We start from the raw sequence: 27,957 nt of genomic DNA, 5'->3' as shown, positions 1-27,957 counted from the left end.
CCAGAACAACTGTTGTACCAAATATCAAACTTTTATTTTTCTCTCGGGTCTGAGGAGGTTATTGACAGTTTGAATGAATCTGTGTTTAAATATTATAGACATCAATGAAACAAAAAAAAAAGAAAAAAAAAACATTTATTTACAAAGACAAATGTGTCCACAAATAATTCACACTGACTTTAACAAAACCTTTTTCTTTTCTCTAAAAAGGTTCAGGAGCACCTTGCTTCCAATGAAAAAATGAGCTGCTGATGACCCAAGAGCTGCCCCAATGCAACATGTAATTGGCCACTCTTGCCACGGTCGATCCCAGTCCAATGGAATAGGAATGGCACCAAGCCAAGCCCCAATAATTGACCAGATAATCAGAACATGGAGATGACTTTCATTTGTATTGTCAAACCTAGAAAATCATACATCAGAAACATAGATCAACATCACTTTAATAAGCTCCTTGTATTAAGTTGGGGTGACTATATTTGAGCAAAAACTATATTTACTGCAGCTAGGAAAATAAAATTAATCTAAATGGAAAATTACTTTTAAAAATTCTGAAATCAGGAATAAAGTATTAATAAATTTTACATTTAGCCACGTTCACTTTTTAATTTAAAACGAGCTGATGTGTGCATCACATGACTTCCTTTTACTCCAATTTAAAGAAAATAGCATAGACTAATAATAAGAGTAGACCGAGCTTTCTCATTCTTGCTGATGAAGAAAATTGGTTCACAGATGTATCATGTGACTAGTGGAAGGGCTTGGCGAAGACTTTGGCAGCATGGTTGCTAGATCGCAGCATTATCTATAGTTTGGCACTCGACATGTATTTCAAGACAATGTGTTTTCATTAAAAAAAAACTTCCAGGTGCAGAGATTGAACTGTTTTTCTTTTAGTTATGCATTATTTTGACATTAGTAATAGTTTTTGATCAGTTTTCGGTAACTTTTATTTCATTTGGAGCTGTCAGCGTTGGCGTGAACGAAATGGCGTAAACGTTTTACGTTAACACAAAAATGTACTAATCGGTATCTTAAATTGAAACTGTAGGTAAAAATCTTACCGTTTGCTGATTCTTCTTGGTCGCTTGCATCTTTTATTGCTTAGAGAGTTACTGAAATTGACTAAAGAAAATGCACAGTACTATCTAAACGAAAAACTCACTATATTAACAAAATATTTACAACTTAGAATAACAAATTTACAAATCGGACTCCATAAAAGATCATTCTTCCGTGTTCCATCAATTCTATTTATTTTATTTCGCGCTGGCGTTGATCGTCTGCTACGATTAACGCCCGCTGTTGCTAGGATATCCACCAGTCACATGGTTTGGTTTATGAGCAGCAAAAGGGTTGCCATAGCTCGGTCTACTCTTATTATTAGTCTATGGAAAATAGTGCCTTGGAGTGGGCAAAAAAACACTTTAAATACTTTCATTCCAAGTCTGATGCGAACCGAAGCAAAGAAAACGTTTTATACAGATAAAATTTCCCAATATTGGCAGTTTTAATGTGATTCAATGGTTAACTCTCTAAATATGGCCGAATTGAAACCAGATTTAAAAAAAAAAAAAAAAAAACGCGAAGTTGGCGACAAAACTTGGCGACCAAAAGCTTGGCGATATATTGCCAAGTGTTTGCCAAATTATAGCACCGCTTGAGTTTACATTGAAATTAACAATGATTGTACCCCAAAAGATATAAAAGACCCCCTTTGGAACATCCGAATGCAACCAAAAGAGAAGGTGCACAACTAGACCCCACTTGGAGTCTATGTGCCAAATTAAAACTTTCTAGGACATACCGTTCTTGATTTATGCGAGATACATACACACATACATACGTACGTCACGAGAAAACTCGTTGTAATTAACTCGGGCAGAGGCGTAGCCAGACCTGCCTTTCGGGGGGGGGGGGTTACTTCTTTTATATATATATATATATATATATATATATATATATATATATATATATTATGTGTGTGTGTGTAAATTTTTTTAGTATTAAAAAAAAGGGAGGCGAATCTTACATACTTTGGAATGGGGTGCCCCAATTCCGATACTTGTGTCAAATAAAACAAAAGCAAAGAATTTTTTTTTATGTTATGGAAAATTTAACTTTTTTTTCCTTTTCCCTCCATTTAATTTAAAGTGAAATTTTCTAACAACGGTCTTGTCAAAACCAGTCTATCCAAATCAGGGGGAAATCAAATATCTTATGAGCGTGTTCCGTTCATTTCAGTGTAACTGCTTAATTTAGAGGCTAACACACATCTGCAAAAGCTGGCATCCCTGAAAGCTAATAGATACTTCCATTTCCGCCTGTAAACTGGATGTTCGACTTTCAATCTCATCGGTGGTCAGACTATAAAGATTATTTTTACTAACTTGGCTTGCACTAAAAGTATGAAATAAAATAAAAAAAGACTTCTTGAATTATAACCCGCAAAAAATGAAATTGCTTTTCATATCGTTATATTTATATGTTGCATTTTATGTATTTACATTTATGCTAATTCTCAAGCAGTTAATAAAATTTGAATAAAAAAAGTTAGGGAAGAAATATAGGCGGTAGAAAGTTATTCGCTCAAATACATACCATCTGTTCTCATCTCAAGTCTTTATTTTTAATTTTATTAGCTGCTTTAGAATTTACATAACTATCTATTTAGGAGGGCAACAGCAACTTTCGAGTATTATAAACAGAAGTCTTTTTTATTTTCTACTTTTTAATGAAAACCAAGTTAATAAAAATAATCTATATTCATTTCCTTTTTAAACATTTTATTCATGTAATGCTATGCAGTTTTTCTTTTGAATTAAAATAAAATCACCTTCAGAAGGGTCCGATGGGACTAATGCTGCTTTGCAGACTGTACTTCGTTTTCTTCAGACGACGTTAACTTTCTCTTTTTAGAGCAATCCTTTTCGTCATTTAAATTTTTTTCTTTGAGTTAAAAAAAGCTTGTTATCGGTTTTGCTCGCTTCATTATGCAACAACTTTCACTTAGAATGTACTATTTTAAACAGACTGTACGTTTCCAAAAGAATACGCAGTAAATACTGACTGAAAAATCAATGTGATTGCAATGGATACTCTGGTTAGCAAAGGCAGTTTTGACTATGACCTATGACACACAGGAGACCAGACCAACGAAAACCTCTATCGTCTTGAATTCCGGTTATGCTATCATTTTTGGATTCGAAGCCCATTGATCTTTAAAGCAGCAATCAAAAATATTTTCTTCTACTCAGAAAGAGAGGAATTGTCTTCAAGAGCTGAGGAGACAGTGGAAAAAAGGGAGAAATGCGTTCCACGAGTAGGCTTTCCAGGAAGATTAACCAAAGGACAGTTGTTTCGCGCACTTTCTTGGAAGAAGAGTAAAGGGGTGAAATTCACAGGTTTGACATGTAAAATGAACATTTCAAGTTCATGGTTAAAGGTCATTCAAGTTAAAAGCCATTTCGCTCTGTTATCTGGATTAGTACTGTTCTTTGGTTACTCTCTTTCTTAAAATTGTGATTCCTTAGAAAACCGAAATGATTGGAGTGAAAAAGAAAGTATAAGTTCAAGTGATGAAAAAAGGAAAATCGTAGAATACTGGCCAAATTAGATATGCAGCAATTGCTAGCCTCAAAAGGATAAATAATGAATCCAAAAAAAAAAAAAACCAGGGACCAAAAAGCAATAAAAGACTTTTTCTTGAAAAGGATATGCTTAAAGTTTCTTTTATTGTCAAAATGATTCCTTAAACTCACAATAAAGCACTTAATAATGTAAAAATAGAATAAATACCTAACAAAACTAATAAAGAGGAATTTTAATCAAGAGTCCATATTGTCTTTAGTATTGATTTCAAATTTCCACCATCATATTTCAAATTTCTATAAATTGTTTCTTAAAGCCCCCGTATCTCAAAACCTCTTTATCTCGATTTTTTTCTTTAATGTGAAATTCGAAATATACAGATTCGACTGTATGCAATATTCCCACTGCGCGGCTCATAAAATTAAACATATTTAACAATTTGCAGAATCTATGACAAAGAAAGGCTGCATATACGTGGATTTAACAAATCAATCTCATTTCTAAAGCGAAGTGTCAAATTTCACTCAATTATCAAAAAATTGTCTCAGCAGAGGGAGGCGTCTTTATGCTTGAGGGTCACACATGGCGCAGATTTTCATTGGCATTGGGGGGGGGATAGTAAAATGAATTTTTGACCTTTGTTACTCAGGAAAAAGTCTTTAAGATTTTTTTTTTCTTTTTCTTCTTTTTTTCTTTCTCTTCTCTCTTCTTTTTCTCTTTTTTGTGAGACTGACGTTTCGGGGGGGGGGGGTTTGTCCCCAACCCCCCCCCCCCCTTAGCTACGCCCCTGAACTCGGGGATAGTCAAAATGGATTCTTCAGGTGTCTATACGTTCTTAGGCATGTATCCACGTGATGTCGGGTTGCAAAAAAAAAATCAATATTCATTCGGGGGCGAGCAAAATGGAAATTAAGGCCAATTTTTGAGTGAAATTTTTTTCGCAAATACAATACTTCCTTTTTTGTAAAAGGAAGTAAAAAAGCACTCAAGAATTTTGGTTTGTGTATAAATACGTCAATAAATTTCAAGATTTGAAAAGCTTTCAGCATAAAAATTTAAAATAACAACAAAAAGAAAGTAGAGGAGAGAGAGAGAGAAAATTTAAACAGGGCTCAAAAGAAGGTTTGACAACTTTTAAGTAAAATCAGAACAAGGCAGAACAAGTTCAGAATATTGTTTTAATTGCTAATAAGAAAATAGAGTGCATTCACACCGTGAAAATTAGAGATTTTAAATGAATTTTTTCTTGTCTTCTTTGAGATAGAACACAAAAAACACTGCCATTTATATGTCGTGCTTTTATGTCATCCACTTCCCTTCACTGTAAAAACTTACAGTGTGTACCTTGTGTAAACTTACTCCATAAAATCGGTAGCAGCTTAGCTACCTCCACTACTCTGGACTAACTTAGCTGATATAACTGGTGTTAAGTTACACATCGCTTGTGGAAGGTTACATCATGGTTGTGCAGTGTTTGTAACTTTATCGCCCCTGGCGAAGTTATTTTCTTAGAACTATTCACGCCAGCATATGGCAACCCTTTTTTTTGTACGATAAGAAAATCGCCATTGTAAAACCTGCCATTCTGTCCATTGCAATAAACGCTTACTCACTCGCTTGAAGATTCTCACATCTGAGTACCGCACAATGGTAATGAAACTATAGCATAATGTCTCACTCATTTCTGTGTAAGGTTACACCAGAATTTTCTGTATGCTTACAGAAAAATTGCTTGAAAGGTTGCATATAACTAAAAATTAAGCTTTCATCTGACTTTCTTGAATGATGTATCGAGTTCAAGCTTTTAAACAACCAATATACACCAATTATCTTTACTAATAATAAAGCTGAAAGTCTCTCTGTCTGGATGTCTGGATCTCTCTGACGCGCATAGCACCTAGACCGTTCGGCCGATTTTCATGAAATTTGGCACAAAGTTAGTTTGTAGCATGGGGGTGTGCACCTCGAAGCGATTTTTTGAAAATTCGATGTGGTTCTTTTTCTATTCCAATTTTAACAACAAAATTATCATAAGATGGACGAGTAAATTAGAAAATTATCATAACGTGGAACCGTAAACATGGGCACAAGCCAATTGGCGAGGTACAAAATTATCATAACGTGGAACCGTAACCTGGGTACAAGCCAACTGGCGACAAAATTCACCATACATTATTTGTAAATACACAGGCGAACCAAAAGATCTTTTAATTTTTCTATTACGGGCAAAGCCGTGCGGGTACCACTAGTTTTAATATAAAACATTTATTTATTTTAATATACAAACAAGACGTTTTTATTGCACTAAATGAGGAAATAACCCGAATCAGATTCGAAACCAGAACGCAAATTTCACAGATTTGCAAAGCAAGAGCTTTTACTGTTCCGCTATCGAGGTTGGTTTACGTTTCGCTAATAAAAGTTTACCTGCTCTGCGCCATTTCTGGTCTTTAATGTAGAGGCGCAGAGAATCCGGAATGCAGTATCCGGCAAAATAACTATCTGGTGCATCCCTACTTGAAGGACATCCCGGGATTGAGAAACACTCAACTCTTGGTAGAACGTACAATATTCATCTCACTATTTTTTAAACTAAGAATTCATTTAGAACATTTTTTGCGGTCCATCGTTTGACATTGGCTGACAATCATGTTGTTGAAAATTTTCCAACATAATCTCTCCAAAGTCTTTTGACAGTAGATGGACAGGTCCTGCAAATCTATTAAAGAGCATGTATAGAACTTGGTCTTATGGACTCTTAAACTCAAAGAATTCATGGTAAAACTTAAACTATTATGTCAACTTTTAGATTATATTGTTTTCTGGCAAGTATTTAAAAAATAGCTCTCTCCCGACACATTGCAAGGAAAGCATCTGCAATTAATAAATATGTTACTGTTGAATAAATGTTTGACTTTTATTGTCGAAGCTGCAACTCTGTTATGTTGGAAAATTTTCAACAACATGATTGTCAGCCAATGCCAAACGATATAAACCAAAGTCTAATTTAAATAAAAGGTAAAATGTATAAATGAAGTGAAAAGTCAACAGGGGACTTTTGTTTGCAGAAAATTATAGAAAACGATTCTGTATGGACAAGATTGGCACATGAGAGCAACCTACTGAATGAGTATTGAGTATGTTTCAAATCACGTACCTAATTTAGTACCTGATCAGCGACTCGCATATGACACCATAGTTAATAGCCTTGGAAACCAAGAACGCAAGTTAATGCCTATCGGCAAAACTGGAAAAACTTAATAAACTTAGCACTGGCCAAACATTGGTTAACAACCAGGCTGGCTTTTACGATATTTTTTTATGGAATTGGCGCTACTTTACTTAGTGGTGGAAAAACCGACTATTCTACATTTAGATTACTTTGAGTTTCTCCCTCTAGAAAGACTCCATATGTCCCTTAAGAAAGAACGGGGAAGAGGAAAAATTCTGCAAGAGGTCTGTCTCAGAATTTGGGACGAGTGTTCAGTGAGCTACTGCTTGAATATAGAAGCCGTAGAGAGAACTCGAAAAGGTTCAGACGAAATTATGAATGGCGTAACCTTCGCATTTGTCGGTGACTTTCATCAAACTCTTCTTTCCTAGAGAAACACATGTAGATACACTTCCAGCCTAATTAAAGTCATCTCCTTTCCGGAGCTCTGTATAATCTCTTAACTTAAGAACAATTACAATAGCTCATTTAGGAGATAGCGGTAAGCATTCCTCCAGTCTTTTATTACAAGTTAGTAATGGGAATACACCTAGAAAAATAAATCCTGCAAAATAGATGAGTTTGGAAATTCTCTCAAATCTAAATGATTTGATCCTCAATGTTTATTCTGAAACCAAGAATTTTTTTCAGTAAGGAACCGCCCTATAGCCAGGGCTAAGGCAGAAATACATGAAATACACCACCAGCAGTCATTCCAGCCGAGGGCTGCAGTTTCGTGCTTATTAACACTCATCAGCCCGGCATAGGAAGTGACTGAGCTGGAGGAGGAAAACAACTTAAGGAAGCCAAGAGTGCCTAACTTACTGAAAATACCATGCCTTGCTTTCAATCTTCAAGTTGAACCGAACCATTGTTTCGGTCACTCGTCTGGTCAGTGCTAATTCCATACAGTAAAATCCCTCCTAACGGACACCCCTCTTATGCGGACAATTTTTTTATTCCCCGCTTCCAATGCAACAAATAACATTATTAAACCCCTGTCCTGTGGACACCCCTCTACTGCGGACAAAAAAATGTGTCCCATTAGTATCCGCATTAGAGGGATTTTACTGTATTAGCTACCAGTTTGTATGGCACTCTTGGCTTCCTTAAGATGTTTTCCACCTCCAGCTCAGTGGCTTGATTAAACTAACAAGCTTGAAACTGCATAGCCAGTCAAAATAGACCAAAAAAAGCGAAAGTTCGAAAAAATTCGCATAGAACTGAAAATTGGTACAGACCTTAAGAACATCATTGTACATGAAATGTCAAAAGTAGTCATCGATCCCGGTGGAGCTAAAATTTTTACACAAGGTCAAAGGTCAAAAAATCAATTTTTCATATATATCTCTTAAACGATAATTGTTACTGAAAAAATGGAGGTTACAAAATTTGAAAAGTATGCAATTGTGTACAAACAAGTGGGGATTTTGAGGATGGGTCATGGGGGTCATACCCTCCACCCTAAAGCTACTAAATATAGCTTAAAATGGCATTCGAGACATATTTCAAAAAAATCCCCATAGACCCCTTATTTGTACTCTAATTTGGTACTCTCACAATGCAATCAACACAAATATAGTTAAGGACATCACTAAAGTGAAGTGTCAGAAGTCCTCATCGATCACTGAGGAATTTTATTCAAGGCCAAAGGTCAAAATCGATTTTTCTCCAATGTATTTTAAACCGTAAGTGTTCAGGTAATTATAAAGGATACAAAGATTGAAAATTAGATAATTATGCACTAACTGGAGGGGATTCAGTGGATGGGTCAAGGGGTCATACCCCTCTCCATGGGCGGATCCAGGGAAGGGGGCCATGGGATTCATGGCCCCCTCATTCAAAAATAGTTGAAATCCCCCTTTTTTGAGCAAAAATGCAAAAAATTTCCATTATAATTCCTCTTAAATCAGAAGTCCAATACAGTCGCCTTAGAACACAGTAGTGATTACAGAAATACCACTTTGAGGCCACGATTTTTGCACACGTTTGCAAGGAAAGAGGGAAATTATAGGGAAGGTTACAGCCTTTATGTTAAACTTACGTCGCCTAGTGAAAATTCCTTGAAAAATGCTCTTATTAAAGGTGGGCTATTTTAACATTTGTAAAATTCAAAAATTTTCCAAAGCATCTATTTTTCTAAATGCCCCCCTCCGAGAATTCTGTCTGGATCGGCCCCTGACCCTCTCTCCCTAAAGCGATAAAATAAAGCCTAAAACTGCAGTTCAGGGACTCAAATTTCTAAAAATTCACCGTAATATCTCAGTTTTTGTCCAAATATTGCATTTTGACAATGAAAGTAACATACAAATAATTGTAGACATCATTATAAACAAATTTTAAAAGTTCCCAATAAATCTCAGAAGAGCTTAACGTTTTATTCTGGGTCAAAGCTCAGAAAATCAATTTTTCACAAATACCTCTTAAACAGTAAGTATCTTAAAAATAGAGGAAGTTTGAAAACTATGTAATTATGTACAAACAAGCGAAGATTTAGAGGCTGTGCCTTAGTGGTCTTATCCCCCCCTCCATGAAAGGAACAAAATATTGCCTAAAACTGCATTTTGATGACATATATTTCGTTGACCTTAAAACCCCTATTTGTGCCGGAAAATTACTTTGATCTTTTTCTGATAACGAGTCCTTCCAAACCCAGAAGCTGGATATGCCCTTGGTATTGAAAAAGTCTGATAATTGTCCCCCCCCCCCATAAACTATAACATTCATGAGGTATCGAAGTTTTCGAAACTTGGAAAAAATACTGATAGAGAGTGTCATAAGTAAATGGGTCTATAGCACGCATGCAATGAATACCGTATGCGAGGGATTGGAAGATCTTGCTAATGTAAGCATGAACACGAAAAATCAGCATGTAGATGCAAGTGATCAAGGACTGATTTACGGCAGGGCATTCGGGGCACGGGCCCGGGGCACCAAATTTCTGTCATCATTTTTGAGGGGGGGACCAGTGTTCGGGACTCTAACTAAAGGAAGCAAAAAATTTTGTCATTTGACAATTTTTTTAATTAAATGAAAGCATATTAGCCAATTGTTGTAGAGAACGATCATTTTCGCTATTGAAGAGAATTAAGTGTCCTTTGTGTGCTCTCATTTCTGATGGTAAATTATCTTTATTAGCTCTGTTATCAATAGAAGGAAGTTTGACCTAAAACTTGATTATGAGGACATTATAGATGAATTTTAGAGATGTACCGAGTAGCACTTTGGCCGAGTAGCCGAGTACTCGGTCTTTCACTACTCGGCCGAGTACCGAGTTCTCGGCCTTTCACTACTCGGCTGAGTTATCAAGTACCAATTATGTTTTAAGAAGAACCACCGACACACATGTGCTGAATTTTGAACTTATTGGAGTAGTACTATAGACCTCCTTGTCCATATAATAGTTTTTAAAACTAAATTCCTGCTGAAATTTAATTGCGCATTATATATACAATTTTGTTTGTGTCAAAAATTTTACAAAAGAATTATTTTTAAAATTAAAAATAAATAAATAAAAGGTATGATTAATCAAGTTGGAATTAAAACAAATTACAGTAAAATCCCTCTAATGCGGACACTAACGGGACAAATATTTTTGTCTGCAATATAGGTGTCCGCAGGACAGGGATTTAATAATGTTATTTGCATTGGAAATGGGGAATTAAAAATTGTCCGCATAAGAGGGGTGTCCGTTAGGAGGGGTTTCACTGTATACCAATCAATTATAGTTCTAGTCCGCCAAACATAAATAATTTTTAAAAGCAGATAAAACAAATGTGCAGGAACACTGCAGACATGTGTTTCTGCCCCCCCCCCCCCCCCGTTACAAGGAACGTCTTTTTCAGTGCATAACATGTGAGCTAAAGAATTTAAAGACATTCAACAAAAAAATCTGACTTTTGTTGGATGCCTTTAAATCTACGAGCTTCCATTTTGTGCATTGAAATAATAATTCCTTGTAACGTCAAAACACGTGTCTGCAGAGTTTCTGCACTGTACTTTTAACGTTGTTTTATTTCCTTTTATTTTTTAAGCAAAGGTATTTTTACATTTTTTATAACTAATTTTTGTTTGTAGCAAAAATCCATTTTTAATATAAAAATTCCATGTTTTCTATACTTACCTTTTTTGCGTAATTTTTAATAAATAAGTTTTATTAACTTTGGGGACATTAAAATAAAGATTTATTCCATTGAAGCATTACAAACTTCATTATTCTCAAAATTTAAATTTGACTTATAAATTTTAATTGTAAATGATTGCAGAATATAACACTTGCTCTTTTTTTTAATAAATTTTAGTATATGTCATTGGACAATATTCAATTTTTTGCAACTACTCGGTATTGGCCGAGTATCTGATCAGAATTTGGCCGAGTACCGAGTACTCGGCAAATTGGCCGAGTAGTTACCGAGTACTCGGTACGTCTCTAATGAATTTACTACAAGAAAACAAAGGAGAAAATATATAATGAATCATTGATGTGCAGAAAGCACATTATGATTTACCTTTACCATTTGTATCATAGTTTTTCCATTTGAAACTATAAAAAAAATTTTAACAGAAAACCATAAATTTATTTTAGATTTATATTAAATGATTTCTTTGCAAAACATCTTAATTATGAACTTTTTTCATATAAAATTGGTATTTTAAAGTTTTCTTTCTATCGAAATAATATCCAACACTTACCATCATATTTTTTGTGTGGGGTAGGGCACCATATATGTCAGTGCCCAGGGCATCCAGGTGTGTAAATCAGTCCCTGCAAGTGATTCATGTGTAAAAAGAGATACTGAAGACATTAAAAAACTTTTAGTGTGGTTTTCATCACACGATCCCTTTCCTGCGATTGAAAACACAATTTCAATTTTAAGTGGAGTCATCGCCGATGAAAACATAAACTGTCATAATGCTCGTGAAGTTGGAATTCTTTCTATGACTAAAATGTCAGGCCAGACTTTCAACAATATTAAATTGAAACACGTAGACAAAGTTCTCCCTCTTTTAACTGTCAACAGCTCTGTAAAACTTCCTGATGAGAAGATACCAATAGATCCTGTATTATTGTTAAGAATAAGTATTTCTAAGTACAGTAAAATCCCTCTAATGCGGACACTAACGGGACAGTTTTTTTTGTCCTTAATAGAGGGGTGTCTGCAGGACAGGGGTTTAATAATGTTATTTACCTTAGAATCAGGGAATTAAAAACTGTCCGCAGTTGAGAGGTGTCCGTTAGGAGAGGTTTTACTGTATTTGGACGATGAGCTTGAAACATTTTTCAAGTATAAATTGGCTCCTTATCTATTATCACTTTTTGATGCAATTGGAATGCCTAAAATACAAAAATCAGCTACTTATGATTGCTTTTAATGTGTAAATGTTAAAATCTATAAAGAAAATCATACTTATATCATCGACGGTGGATATCTTTTACATCGCCTTGTATGGGATTGATATGAAAAATTCGATGCAATTTTTGAGAAGTACGTTAATTACATACATAGACATTTTGGCAACAACGTTACTGTAGTATTCAATGGATATTTTGATCATACTAAGAATATCAAAGTTGTAGAGCAACATCATCGGATAACTGAAATATCTCCGCCTTCTGATGTCCTCTTTAACAAATTTATGACTGCTCCAACAAACCAGCAGCAATTTCTTGCTAACACACATAACAAGTCTCGATTCATTTCAATGCAAACTAATAGCTGCTCATATTTTAGTGAAGCAAGCCAGTTATGACGCTGATGTTCTAATAATTGAAACAACTTTAGAAAATTTCAACACAAATACAACTAATATTGTTGGTGAAGATGTCAACTTGCTAATAATATGGACTGCAAGGACTTCTAGTGACAGAATTATTTACTTTTTAAAACCTGGTAAAACTGGAAAAGAAGCAAAACTGTATTCATCACAAAGTTTAACTTCATATCCTATATCAAGATCATATTTAATTTTTACATGCAGAGCCGTCTGAAGCTCTGACAGCGCCCGGGGCGAAAGTTTCCTGGCACCCCCCCCCCCCCATACACACAGAAAAATCAAGTTAGCTATAACATCAGTGCATAATACATACTTGTATTTCGTACATATTAATGAACAGAACAATCAGAGGGCTATGCATAATACAAATTAAAAGACAAGCAATGAACATGTTTCTAATATTTTTGAAACATTAATGCCCCAAAAACTTTTCGAAAAATGGAAATGTTAAAAATCCAAATATTTATCCAGTAAAATGCTATCGCACTTGATAAAAAACAAACAATTAAAACTGAATTGGTTATTCTTATTGATCAAACTAAGAACACAAATAAATAAGTTGCTGATTATAAATAGAAAATGTATTTATCGAAGTAATTACATCAAAATTAGATTTCGATCTGGACTCATCCAATGATTCTTTTCAAGAGTTTTTTGTGGTTTTACCTGTACCAACTTAATACCAACTTTCATATGTGTTATAAACAAAGATGTTATTCTTTTGCATCAAATATTTGTAAGTTTTAGGGAGAAGCCCACAAATACTCAACAACATCGAAAATCGCTCAAAATTGCGTTTTGGAGCTCTAATTTCGAAAAATCACTGGCCCTAATATTACAAAATATGGCCTTACAAATTGCGTTTTAAGACTTAAATTCAAGAAAATATTCGTGCAAGGGTCCCCATGCCGCCTTTCTTTGATATCACAAAAAATGGGTTTTTTAAACAACACTTATAAAAAATTTAACTGGAATTGCCCCTGAATGTAAAACATGGCTTAAAGTTTTTAAACCATAATTTTAAACAATTTTCCTGGGAAATGCTCCAGATTCTCCCGTCTCAATTTCGAAAACTTGCAGGGGGGAGAAGGTATTGATTTCAATCTATTTAAAAAAATAATCGATCGGAAACAGTTTCTGAGCTCCCTCCCTAACATCAATAAACATGGCCTATAGTCGAGTTTATAAGGCTAAAATTACGTTTTCAAAACTAGAAGTTTCAAACTTTTGACTGGACACCTTTTGACCTTTTTTCCTATCAGATCAAAAAAAAAATCTGTGTTTTGTTTTTTTTTAATGTGCCCCCTTAAAACTTTTTCTAGTTACGTCACTGCACGCAGGGGCAGAATTCAAGCAAATTTGGTGAGAACTAGACAAAGGAGAAGTGCCTTTTGCTTGATTCTAAACAGTTATATTCTCAGAAATTGTATCTGGTTCAATGATACAAAGGAAACTAATGTTTTGGAGACAGAGAGGGGAATATTTTCGTGCCCTAGGAAAAAAAATAGAGAATCATTGCAATGATTCTGTATTTTGTGTTTTTGACTGTGTATCTATGATACATGAAATGAGGGGGCACCACAAGGCGCCCCTAATTTTATGCAATCGGGGCATTTTATACGATGAGGGGCACCTTGCTGCGCCCCTCATTACGTGTGAATGTGGTCGCGTTCCATTGAAACGAGGGGCACTTTGCGGCGCCCCCTCATTTCGTGGTGCCCCCCCTCCCCTGTTTACATGCAATAACTGAATGAAATACTACGTCAGCATTTTACAAGCGAGGTAAAACAAAAATATTTAAATTCTTTGGGAAACATCGGGATTTAATTCATTGTGCTGAAGTATTCAAAAATATTGGTTGTTCTTGCGACATCATTCTCGCAAATGGAATTTATTCTTACTATGTATGGAGCTCCAAAAACAGTTGACTCCCTTGACAAGTACAGGTATTTATATTTCGTGAGAAATACATGCCATAATATACCTGTTCAATTACCCTGTCATCCTCCAACAACTGCTGCTGCTTATCAACATTTGTGTCGTGTGTACTACTAAGTCTAAGAATGGCAAGGCAATGAGTTAGACCCTGAAAACTGGGGATGGATACTGAAATACAACGTTTTGGAGCCAATTCAGCCTCTACTGGCACCCGCTCCAGAAAAACTTCTTCACACTATTTTTTGCAATTGCAAGAAGGGATGTAATCAAAATAAATTGTGGCTGCAGAAAAGTCGGATTGTTTTGCTCACAAATATGCAGTAATTGCTTCAGCCAGTTGTGCTCCAATGTCGAATCAAATGCAATCGATGCTGATGAAGATGATATTGGTGAAGAAGATATAAGTGATCCCTCTTTTTCATTCGAGCAATCTTTAGGAGTTCCAGACCAAAGAGGAAGAAGAAATAGATGAACATATCACTGTTCAAGAGTTTGAAGAATAATTAAAATGCATTTTTTAAAAAATAAATAGAAAACTGTATGATAATCAAGAGTTTAGAAAATAATAAAACGCATTTTAAAAAATAAATAGAAATCTATGTGATGATATTTATGTCATTAACTCTACCCTCATTCTGGCCTCATATGGGACTCCTAAATGAAATAGTTGTATTTTGGTTTCAAAATACCCACAAAAGAGATTTTTTTTTTAATAATTTTTATTCATTTGATCATATGAAGCATATAAGAGACCTTTAAATTAGTGCAAAAATCATCTTTAAATGGCTCCACAGTTTGCAATATCTTACTGTCAACAATGAGCTGGAGGTGAAAAACCTCTTAAGGGAGCTACCAGTTTGTTTGGCTCTCATGGCTCCCTTAAGAGGTTTTTCGCCTCCAGTTCATGTGATTCCTATTCTGGGCTGATGAGTGCTAAAAAGGATGAAACTGCAGTCCTCAGATGGAATAACTGAGCCGGTGGTGTATTTTAAGTATTTCTGCCTTCACCAGGGTTTAAGCTGAGTTCAAAAGTTCTTTAGCATAAAAGCTAAAATTGTGGGAAAAGTTTTAGCAAAATGCTAAAATGTTACGTATTTGCATTACTTTCTAAATCCATCAGTGTGTTTCATCTCCACTTGGAAATAAAATTCTTATTTCATCTCTATGGCATCCTTAAAGAAATAAGTACAGCAGCTATTTTTTTAAGCGTAAAATGAAAAAAAAAAAACCCCTACACATTTGGTTTTTACAACGTTGCACTCTTTCTCCTCATAAGGCAGTTATTGAGGGTTAGTTACTATCTATGCTATTGAGAAGGGCATAATGCCGGAGGACTAAGTATTGGTGACCTAATAGTAATTTTAAAATCTTAGCTTAAGATTAAAAAAAGATTAAGTTAACTATCGTCATGCTGCTTCCTCTCTTGGATTATACATTGTTTCTCTCTCTCTCTCTTTTTTAACTATTTATTTTTTATTTGAGCAAAAAAGCGAAAATGCTTTACTTTGTTTGCGCAATTGAGACAGTGTTTTCGCATTTTGCGAAAAATGCGACCGTAGCAGAAACCCTGGCCTTCACCCTGGCTTAGGGCGGTAACTTACTACAAAATACCATGCTTTGCCATCAATCTTTGAGTTGAACCACACCATTGCTGTGGTCACTCATCTGGTGTGCTAATTCTACATTAGCTACCAGTTTGTGGGGCTCCCTTAAGAGATTTTTCGCCTCCAGCTCATTCCTATTCCGGGCTGTTGAATGCTAAAAAGCATGAAACTGCAGTCCTCGGATGGAATAACTGAGCTGGTGGTGTATTTTAAGTAATAGATGATATTTGCCGGAGAGGAAAAATTAGATGAGCATCTTAATAGACGTGTTTCTTTTCCTGCAATAAGTTAGTAGATTTTCTCATTCTTTCTCCTTTATATATTACTAGTGGCACCCGCACGGCTTCGTCCGTAATAGAAAAATTAAAGGTCTTTTGGTTCGCTTGTATATTTACAAATAATGTATGGTGAATTTTCTGGCCAATTGGCTTGTACCGACATGAGTTCCACGTTATGATAATTTCGTATCTCGCCAATTGGCTTGTGCCCATGTTACGGTTCCACGTTATGATAATTTCATAATTTATGATAGTTTTTTTTCTTAAAATTGGAATAGAAAAAGATCCACATCGAATTTTCGAAAAATCGCTTTGAGGTGCACACCCCCATGCTACATACTAACTTTGTGCCAAATTTCATGAAAATCGGCCGAACGGTTTAGGCACTATGCGCGTCACAGACATCCTCCGGACAGAGAGACTTTCTGCTTTATTATTAGTAAAGAAGTGCTTAAATTTGTGCATTTAAATTTATTTTGAATGAAAAATATATCTTAAGAAGTGGTAAAATAATGTGTATTTGAAAAAAAAAAGTTTTGCTTTTTACAGAGGCATCTTATATCCGTTAAATAAGAAAAACTGTTATACTTGTTTTACCATTTTCACATAATTTGAACCAGAAAGAGTTGAACTTGATAAAAATACTTCTTTTAAACATATTATTATACTTTACAAATGAATATGCACTTTTTTATGATAACAGTTAAAGTTTTTGAAATATTTGCCAAGTAAAAAAAAAAGATTTTTTGACCTTTGACCTTGCATAAATGTTCAGATTGAGTGGAATCGATAGGGATTTCTTAAATTTCATCTATGATGATGTATTTAAGGTTTGTACAAATTTTTAGCTTTCTGTGAATCTTTACGATTTTTTTTTTTAATTTGTTTCTTTAGACCTTTGACCTTTCATAAAATGTTTAGATCAAGCGGAACCAATTTAAATTTTTTATATCTCATTTATAATGATGTATTTAAGGTCTGTGCCTATTTTTAGTATCATCCGTTTTTATTTCCGGATTAAAAAAATAATAATAATAATGATTTGGACCTTTGACCTTGAATAAAATTTTAGCTCCACCGAGATCGATGAGGACTTTTTACATCTCACTCATAATGATGTTCTTAAGGTCTGTACCAATTTTCGGCTCAATGCGAATTTTTCCGAACTCGAATGTCTATTTTGACCAGGCTAGCAGTCCTCGGCTGGAATGACTGTGCTGGCGGTGTATTTCATGTATTTCTGCCTTAGCCCTTAGGCGGTAACTTACTGAAAATACCACGCCTTGCCTTCAATCTTCGAGTTGAACCGAACCATGGCTTTGGTCACTCGTCTGGTCTGCCCTAATTCTATATTAGCTACCAGTTTGTTTGGCACTCTTGGCTTCCTTAAGATGTTTTCCACCTCCAGCTCAGTTACTGCGGACTGATGAGTGCTAATAAGCACGAAACTGCAGTCCTCGGCTGGAATGACTGTGCCGGCAGTATATTTTAAGAATCTTTGTCAAAAAAATTAGATGTGGATGTGCAAGAGTGCTATAACTTTTGTCAACAAGGCTATGTATCCACATGAATTCTTTAAATCTCTTAACTTTTCAAGACCCATATTCATGCTAGTAAAATTAAAGGCAGTATTCCAATAATCTTAAGGTTAAACGTACAACTATACATAGTACAACGCTACATACGGGAAGATTGCATTGTTCAGTGGGAATTATATTGTTCAGGAAATGTCGGGAAATCAATTTGTTTCAAAACCTCATAAAAACCAAAAAAAAAAAATATTTCATACAATACCATGATGTTTTAAAATAAAAAATAACTGCATAATGCCATTTTAAGATAGACACTTTTTCAACCCCAACAAGGTCAGGATGGACTGCTAGTAACATTATAAATTTCATAATTTTTACCGCTTAAAAAAGACAAAATTGAAACTTACTTATTATCCTGAATTATACGAAATACTGATGAAATATTGTCGGTCATGTAAAAATGCCATATTAATGGATAAACAGTTAACAATGTCATCAAACAGCTAAAATACAAGGTTGATGTATATGACCTGTGAAAAGACATAAATTAAAAACATTTCATACAAAAAATGATAAAAATGAATACATTAAACAGAAACACAAAATAAATGGGTAAAATAAATAGAAAAAAAAATAAAAATAAATGAATAAACTAAATAGAAAAAAATTAAAAATAAATGAATAAACTAAATTAAACTGTCATAGGGTAACTTTGATCTATAGCTTCTCTATTAGCAACAGCCCCACTTAAACTTTCAAAGTGTTATTGTATCCATTGACACAAAACTGAAGAAAAACTCCATAAACATCGTATAGTTATTAAAAAATTATTTAAAATTATATAGATAAAACCATTTTAAATGGGTTTTTAACCTGGTTCAAAGTTATTTTGCCACTTAGGGTAATTTTGAACAAAGGGAGAAAAGTACTGTAAAATCATTTATTTTTATAAAAGTAGCGCAATTTTGAACTAATTTTTCTTTTTCAAATACTGTCAAATAGGGTAAATTTGCCATACATGGAGTGCATTTGTCCACTTTTCAACTGTTATTCTGAATCATTTCTTAAGTTTGGCAGCAAACATAAGTGTCAAAACTTTCATTCAATGCAGTTCTTCTATCTAAAGGGAGAAAAAGTTCTCAAGCTTCAGAAATTATGAAAATTTTGAAAAGTGGGCATATTTGCTCGTATGTGCCTAAGTCACCCCGGGTTGAGGACATAGCTAGATAATCTAAGCCCACAAGTTCACGCCGTGAGCGGATACATTTGCTGTAGATATGTGCATTGGCTGAAAATTATTAATAATAATCCATATTTAACACTGATTACCTTCAAAATTTGAAGATAAATTAATGAGAAATGTTCATTATTGCTTTTACGAATACATGTTTGAAAGCAAAAGACATTTTCTTACTAAACATTTCTGTTCCTCAGAGCCAGACAAATGTAAGTCACATTATGATAATTTTGCAGTAGAGCGAAAAAACAGAAAATAATGATTTTGTTGCCTTGTTGCAAAGCTATTATATAAATTACGCTACAAAATATGACTGTTCATATTAAAAAAATATGTATACTTCATGTCTTGTTGATTATTTTTTGCACAATTTTACAATTATTTATAAAATTAAAAAATAAATGATTCACTATATCAGAACTGGACTTATGTTATTGTGGTTTAACATGAAAAACAGTTCCGTACCACAGGGCCAGAGTAACGTAAGTCACATAAATCTACTTTGTACGAGAGTGTAAAAGCCAGGGTTGTGGGTTCGAGTTGAAAATGACCAACTCCGACTCCGGGAATTTTAGAGCCTTAGACTCCGACTCCTTTACTTCAAAATTATTTAGACTCTGATTCCGACTGACTCCGCAGCACCGGCAGAGTAGCGGACCCAGAGAGAAAATGACGAACTCCGATTTCGGCGTTTGTGATTTCAAACCTTCAAATCCCGGCTCTGAATCCAATTCCTTTACCCCAAAATTAGACTCCAAAATCTGCGTTCCTGGTAAAAACTGAGAGGAAGGATTTCATTGCCTAGTTACATAGACAAAATATGAATGTTAACTTTTTAAAAAAAAATGTATGCTATACTCCTTATTGGTCTATTTCCGTTCAATTTAACAATTATTTATGTAATTAGATTTAATGGCTCATTATATCAGAACTGAGCTTACGTTATTGTATTTTTACACCAAACACTGTTTTAAAAGTAAACTGCATATGTTCATAGTAAAAGTTTAATGATACTTTTAATACAAAAAGTAATTGACAATTAGAATTAGAATATATAAGCAAAACGTATTTAATTTTAAAATTTAGAAAAAAAAAACCTGAGATATTCTATGAACTGCAGATGATCTTAGTCCAGAGCAGTTAAGTTATCTTCAGGAAAGTTTCCTTCGTTTTCTCCATGTGAAAGATTTTCAAAGTAAGGTCTATACTCTATAGGAATCCACTGCATCAAATTCATAAGGTCTCTGTACTTTTCATTACTTATCTTTTTTTGTGGTTAGTCTTTTGTGGTTAATTTTGGAATCGTCTTTGACATAACAACCCTTTCTTCTCGTTTATTTCTTTTTAATTCAACTGCTTTAAAGGATTCATCTGCAAAGCTGGTCTTATAATACAATTTGCTGTCTCCTTTTCGAAGCTGCAACCAAACTGCGTTCAATATCAAAAATGGCTCTTTATTAGTGTTTGTCTTTCTTGAAACAAAAGGAGCTTCTTTGCTCCTCAAATAAAAAAAAAAAATCTAAAAAGTCTTCAAAGCCCATCCTTCTTACAAGAAATGGGTTTTTTCTTGAACATGAACTAATAAATTTAGCCCAATCATTTGTAGTGTAGATAGTGCGGTTTTTTAATTGTTTTTCAGCTCACTCTATAACACTATGTTTTCCATCAACTTCCATGTGAGTGTGTCCAGCAAGTAGAAACTTGTGGTTTATTTCTTTTAAAGTAGAAATTTTTTCTAACATCCATATGTACATGAACACCATATTGATATTGATATTCCTATTTTGGCCACTGCAATTATCATTTCATACCGTTAAGTTTTCAGCTGGATTTTCAGAATTTTGAAGTTCTTCATTTGCCCATGTAAATATATATATATATATATATATATATATACTAGCTTATTACCCGGCGTTGCCCGGGTACTTCTCGATGCAACATATCATTTAGATAATTAAATGGATGAATTCTATCTAAATGAGAGTAAAAAACTGCATTCACACCACTCTAGGCTCAAATTTTCAAAAGACTAAATAGCACAGAAAGTTGAGCATTTGCAGGAAAAATAGCATCAAGTAAAAACGAAAAACATGAGACATGTTATCCGTGTTCTGTCAACGATATTCTTTGGTTCTGCCATGTCCACTGGCATGTTGTCTGCGGTTGAATCAGACGGGCGGTACATCCAATGTCTTAATGCAGAGACAAATGATTGTGTTGCATATCTTGTGCGACAATCTTTTGCGTGGTGCTTCGAATACGAAAACCGTTGTGCTGCCTTTGACGGTTTTGTATACCTCAAGACATTAAAGCATGCTATAGTACTCTTCACATACATTTAATTCTGGAAAAAAAAATCTTGGAGTGTTTTCCTAGAAAGAGTCGTTAATAAATTCAATGGCTTTTATCAGTTACAAATATATGCAAAATATGCCACTGTTACAATATTTTCAGATATGAAAATCATCCTCAATGGCCCAAATGCTAAACAGATAGTCCACTGTACAGAAAATAAGGAATTCGGTCGTTGTTATTAATAGCCGTTAACATTTCGTTTTACGGATAATTGACGGTGTTTTTACTTTCAAGGTTTCATGCGTTAGGTAGACTCATTTTATAATCTTTGTAAGTGTTCAGGAATGTAAGCACATTCCGTAGAAAAAGTTCACTTAATATAAATAACTTCACAAAATGTGTCTGTTTTCCCTTTCTGCGGCGATTTAGTAGCATGCCATGGAGTAATATTAGATAATTTTAAATTGCATAAAAAGACGTACGTCAACTACATTTTATTTCCTATATTATGTCAAATTTCTATTTTCGTAGGTAAAAATGACAGATATTAATATTGGTGTCTTGCAACGATTCAAAATTCGTCTAGATTAAAATTTTATTTCAAATTTTTAAAACCTCACACTTGCCGTAAATGTTGTACATGATAACTCAAACTAATGCAGGTAGTAAGATCACTTATTTAGGTTTGCTGCTCTGATGTATTCCTTTGAGAATATCGAAATTTTAATTTGCAGAGGCACAGTCGTCAATAGGGGTAGGAATGGTTCCACTGAATAATAGTTACCATAGAAACAGTTACAGTTATTATTTTAAGATACATAAAGCATTAAAAATGGAGTACGTGAACGCGAACTTATGAAACGAACTATATAAAACCCGTCAATTGAACTGCCTTATAAAAAGAGAAAAAGGCATGCACATTTTGGTCACTATCCGCGTCGTTTTTTTTTTATTATTATTATTTGCAGGCTAAGAAATTAAAAGAAAGAAAAAAAACGTCTTGTTTCTACTAACAACTGTATAATAGACAATTCTTTTGTTTATGTTTTACAAAAACTTGTTGCACATTCTGTTCCTCATATCCGCAGCTTCAAAACGAAGGAAATGTATTTCCACGTTTAGAAACGTAATCCAAGTACTAAAAAGTTAAATTATTTAGAATTTTCTAATTCTTAAATTTAACTCAAATTTTGCTCCTAAATAAAATTCTTAGTCTCCCTTCCAGCAGCAAAATTAATTACATTTTGAATGAACCCAACCTTCAGCATGCAACATAAAATTATCTATATGGGAAATAGGTAAATTTCACATGCATTTAAATTACTTAATCGCCTGCCCTTCTGACTTATTGATCCTGATACAGAACTTAAGTCTCACTGGAGATTTTAATTTCTTGAAGTTTAAAGAATGATGTATTGCGATTAGCAGATATACGTGAGATACAAATTGTTTCACCTTATCTCTCCACTGTGAACAGAGTTGCTTCTATAACACTGATACGTATCTATTTTCATCTTACAGCATTTTTTCAATGACGGTTGAATTACTTAGTGGTTGTTACAAACAGTAATATTTTTCGATTGTTTACAATAAAAGTTATCGAACTGAGAGTCTTGTAACTGGAAATGGAGCTTCGCTCAACTAATTTTCCGATGAAGACTAAAATGAAAGAACTTTATAATGTGGCGTAATATTTCATCATGCCCATTTCAGTAGCAATCTCTTCGTGTCAAAAGTTGCCTCATACCCGCTAACTGGTTTAAAATTATTGCTAGTCAGCGATGATGCTCCTTCAGGTGTACTTTAGCTTCTAGTGTTAAAGCAATATAAAATTTTAAACGATTAAGAAATTTGTTTACGTAAAAAATGGAGACGTTTTATGCATTTTAAAAGTTTAAATGTAAATTAATATTTCTTTACATTTTCAAACTTTAAACTTTTTTCGTCATCCATTACTTGTAAATATACAGGCAAACCGAATGACCTTTTAATTTTCAACTACGGGCAAAGCTGTGCGGGTACCACTAGTTCCATATAAAATTATACAACATCAATGATGGTGTTTTGGGTTGATAAGAGATAATGAATTTAAAACTACCACTATGACCTTCCAGCTAATATTTTAAAATAAGTGCGAAATATTTGTAATCTTTTTACAAATGTGTAAGTTATCTTGATTTCATAAGGTCCTCAATTTCATTAAAATTGTTTTTATACATACATGAAGCACAACAGATATGAAATGCAGAAATAGATACTATATAATTCATAAATGGAAAATATACTTACTCAAAAACAGGGGCTCCAAAAAATACACATATCATGTAGTAGAGAAACACACTCGGTAAAAAAAGAGCAGTTGAAATAAAAACAGATGATTCCTGAAAAATATATTTAAAATAAAAATAACGCAAAGGTTGTAAATTTTCTTTTAAGTAATTTGCACGGTAGTACTGAATTTCTGGGCGTAAGCAGTATGACGCTTACAAGAAAAAAAGAGATATTAATCTACAGTAAGCGTCGCTTAATGTGATCACGGTTTTTGTTATCATTTGCTTAATGTTATCAGAATCACAAAGTCCTGGAACTATTGGATATTAACATGTGCTAAAAAAGATAGGATATTGTGATCAGTGTCTTCGTTTATTGTTATCACTTTTTCATAAACTTTGAATTTTTCCCTCATTTTGTTCCTCAATCAACAGAAATATAAAGGCAAACACTGACAAGTAGCTTCCGGGAAAATACTTTTCCTTCTTACCAGTATAGCAGAAGAATTTTTTTCCCTGACCAACAATGCAAAAAAAATCCAATCTAAACGGTCAAGCATTTTAGCCATGGAGAAAAAATGTAATGATTTAACAATTTAATTTTTACGGATTTAAAACACTTAAACTTAAAACACTTTGACAGATCATGATGAGTCAATGCAGTACAACTAAAAATTTATCAGCCATTACTTCATAAGTTACAAAGAAAAAAAATCGTCACGAGATTGAAAACCAAGTGAAGCTAAATGAAAATTTAAACAACTAGCAAAACCTTGCTGGAAAAGATGGTTAACTTGAATCTGCTTTGAAACTAATTTACGAATGTCGGAGAAAAGGATGCGTGCGTAAACGGTTCGTTAATCAAGAAAAAACTTTACTTTAAAAACTTTTTTTCTTGCTTTTAAAATGGGCAAAAAAGACTTAGAAGCATCGAACAGATGCTTAAATCCATGGAAAAAAGAACTATTCCATTCTGCTAATGAAAAATTTTAAACTGCGTTTAATTGAGCCATTATAATTTCCATTTGCAGTTGTAAAAATAAATGCTTACTGAATAGAAGAAATCTTCATTTTGTGCGTCATGTATTCTTTTCGGCTATTGTTATCAATCGGGTATTGTTATCAAATTGAATTTGTCCCAAAGTAATCACATTAAGCGGCGCCTACTGTAATTCATTTAAAATACGAGATAATTTCCGCTGAAATAGATACAATGGCCGCACAGCGCATACAATGATTTTTTTTCTGCTGCTTACCACATTTTAGAGAACATAAACTACTTTAGAAAGGAGAAAAACAAAATGCATTGAACTTTCATAAAAATGATTGAAAATGTGTCCCAATTTTTAATCTTGTTAGTGAAAAGGTTTCAATTTTGCAATCCCAAGTTTCAACACAGATTAGTTTACACTATTTTTTTTTTAATGTTAATAGTTGCTTAATTGAATCAAAAGCAACAAAATTCTTCTTTTAAAATTTTTGTTGCATTATTTCACATGCATTTTTCTTTAACAAACTACTTTCCAAGCAATCAACAGTGCAAACAATTTATGGATTCAGAATTCGATGTTTCCTGCATTTTTAAGTCATGTTTTTACTGTAATTAAAGACTTTATGAATTTGGCCTTTCCCAAAACAAAATATTTGGATTTGCCACTGCTCTAACACATCGATTTTTCCCCACATATCAACGGGGAAAAAAAAGTATTTGGACTTTTCCTAGCAGGATAAGTTTCAGCAAAATATCTTACACTGAAGCAATCAAATTACTTTCGAATTCTTAAACATCATGTGATGAGCATCCAGGGTTAGCTCTAGTAGTTTTGCCGCCCTAGGCGATATTGACAAGTGCCGCCCCCTCTCTCATTGAATAATAGTAACAATAATATACAATGATAATATATTAATAAAATAAAATAATAGTAAAGTGCTTAAAACTAAAGTGAGTTTCTAGTTTCAAACTGGGTTTTTGTATATCCAAGCACTGGTATACACTTTAAATTAACTTTTTTAACATTAAAGAGTGCATCTTATGGCACTGATTTTCAAAAGACTTTTAAACCACGCAATTTGACTCATCGAAAATTAAATTGAATTTCTTGTTAAATTCCAAACTATGTTTTGCATATCCAAGCACTGGTACACACTTTAAATTTTTATTATTATTTTTAGCATTGGAGCAGTGAATCTTATGGCGCTAAAACAGATACTCACTTAGAATTTTTTAAAAAAATGTTTGAATTTTGAAATTTGCCACCCTTAAATTCTGCCGCTCTAGGCAGCCGCCTACCCCAGGAGTTGGGGCCTGTGAGCATCCTTAGTCGTATATTGTTGTCGTGTCTAATGACGTGCAGAGTGCAAAAGGTTTAGATGCCCCTCCAAAAGTCTTGATAACAAGATCTGCTAATTCTGGAGCCCGATGGCTGTACAGTATTTCAATTGGTGGTGCTCCAAGTTGGAGGAGGGAGCAAATAATGGCCTGACAATTAAAAACATGATCAAGGGTGAGTTGTAAATGGGGTGAATACAAGAAACTGATAATCGAAAGTTAACAATTGACGTTTCAGAAGTTTGCATATGCTTCTTGTACTGATATCATACCAATCTTACTCATTCATCTGCAGAGGTTGGATGCAAAAGTTGAACTTTCTTCGCGTGGCTTTAATTCTACTATGTTGTACAATGAAAGTTGTAATAACGTAACACACCCTCAGAGGGGCTCCGATGGAAGGTCACTGTTATCTTCCAAATTGTGGGTCCCTTACTTGGCAAATTGTGTCTAACGATTAGGAAATATTATCATTATTCAGCAAATTTGGAATTCTATTCGACAAATTGAGAATTTATGCTCTAAATTCGGGACGCATCTGCTTGCACTGACAGCTTTCTTTAATTCATTTAATTTACGATGTGTCAGATAAGTACGCTGCGATTTGCGTACAAAACTATCGAATCAACTTTTTCAAATGAAATAAATGCTCATTCAAACAAACAAAAAAAAAAAAAACAAAAAAATGCTTGTCCAACATTTTTCCAGACTTGACTTTTCTAAACGATAAACTTCGATACATAATAAAATTACGATACAATACCTATTGGAAATAGGTATTGTATCGTAAATTGTAGCGCAAAACTGTAGAGGTTGGTCAAACTGACACATCTCATTTTTGCTTAATACGTGCTATCTGATGAAACGAACATCAATTTATTGAAGTAATTGTAATCACAACTGAAGTAGTTGGTAATATCTTCATGGCTTCTAATGAATAGTGTTATAAAACAGCCAAAATTGTCTTATTGAAGCTCAAAAAGGGTTCATGGTCATTCAGTACTACTAACAGTGCACAAATCGTATTAAGAGAAATCTAGAGGGAGGAAACCTACCATACCGGATTTTGTGTGCTCTCTCCCAATCCTCATCGAAAGGTCGAAACAGTAACTAGCTAGTTCATAAACACATTAATATGTATGGTGAGGTTTTAAATGATCTCGAGAAAAAACAAATCACAAATCGAAATACCTTTCTTTCTACTTTTTTCAAGGAATAACGATCAGATTTTGCCTCATCTGAACCAATGAGTGACGATGGAAATGAAAATAAAAATTGTCTTTTGTTGATAATATTAATATTAAAACATGATAAAGTACATGTAAGAAGGACGTAACAAAATGCATTAAGAAAGCTCCTTAAAATGAACAATGGATAAACGCTAAACATTAAACCTAATACAAGGTTAAAAAACCCGTAACGCCAGGAATGAATAATTTTTTTACTGTGGCTCATTTTCTAAGCATTCGAATACATAACCTTCCAATTTATTTCGAAAAATCGAAGTTCTTTTAACCAAACTCACGATTCTAATATCAATTTCTTTTTGTTTACAGTTTACACTTCCATCACAACAACTACAGTTACGCTGGCAGTGAAGAAACCAATTTGGTTACAAAAATAAAAATGCAAATATATAAAATGAATTCCAACAATTATACAAATGCTTAAACAATTCAATTTTCACAACACATTACATATTTCATACCTTAAAATATTTATTACTCTCGTTTACTATTTTATAATTAAATTTAACAGATTCGCAACTCCAGCGCTCGAACACGCTACCTTGTAGTGATTTATAAAACTGCCGAAAAAACTAAAACATTGCCACATTGCATTCCACGTGTGTCTGTTGACGTAAGCACAGGCAGTTTGTTCTGAGTATTTTTTAACG

The 27,957-nt window shown here is 33.9% G+C and overlaps 1 protein-coding gene across 1 annotated transcript; it reads right to left on the bottom strand.

The window, feature by feature from the left end:
• Positions 1–168: 168 nt before the first annotated feature.
• Positions 169–27,783, bottom strand: LOC129233690 (phosphatidylinositol-glycan biosynthesis class F protein-like). Its single transcript, XM_054867670.1, has 4 exons — positions 27,769–27,783; positions 23,751–23,842; positions 18,337–18,459; positions 169–403 (listed from the first exon to the last, which is right to left on the bottom strand). Exons 2-4 carry the CDS (start codon positions 23,783–23,785, stop codon positions 169–171), a joined length of 393 nt encoding a protein of 130 aa, XP_054723645.1. The 5' UTR covers positions 23,786–23,842; positions 27,769–27,783.
• Positions 27,784–27,957: the final 174 nt, after the last annotated feature.

This window comes from Uloborus diversus, unplaced genomic scaffold, assembly GCF_026930045.1.
Source record: "Uloborus diversus isolate 005 unplaced genomic scaffold, Udiv.v.3.1 scaffold_631, whole genome shotgun sequence".
Classification (NCBI taxonomy): Eukaryota; Metazoa; Arthropoda; class Arachnida; order Araneae; family Uloboridae; genus Uloborus; species Uloborus diversus.
Note: the sequence above shows the minus strand (reverse complement) of the source record. Positions and strands in the feature narration are given on the sequence as shown.

Excerpts from the sequence above, each read along its gene's own strand:
- LOC129233690 (XM_054867670.1), bottom strand. The coding sequence starts at position 23,785 with ATGATATGTGTATTTTTTGGAGCCCCTGTTTTTGA. Across the intron at positions 18,460-23,750 it reads TTTGGAGCCCCTGTTTTTGA|GTCATATACATCAACCTTGT; the intron begins GTAAGTATATTT and ends GTCTTTTCACAG. Across the intron at positions 404-18,336 it reads CGTATAATTCAGGATAATAA|GTTTGACAATACAAATGAAA; the intron begins GTAAGTTTCAAT and ends ATGATTTTCTAG.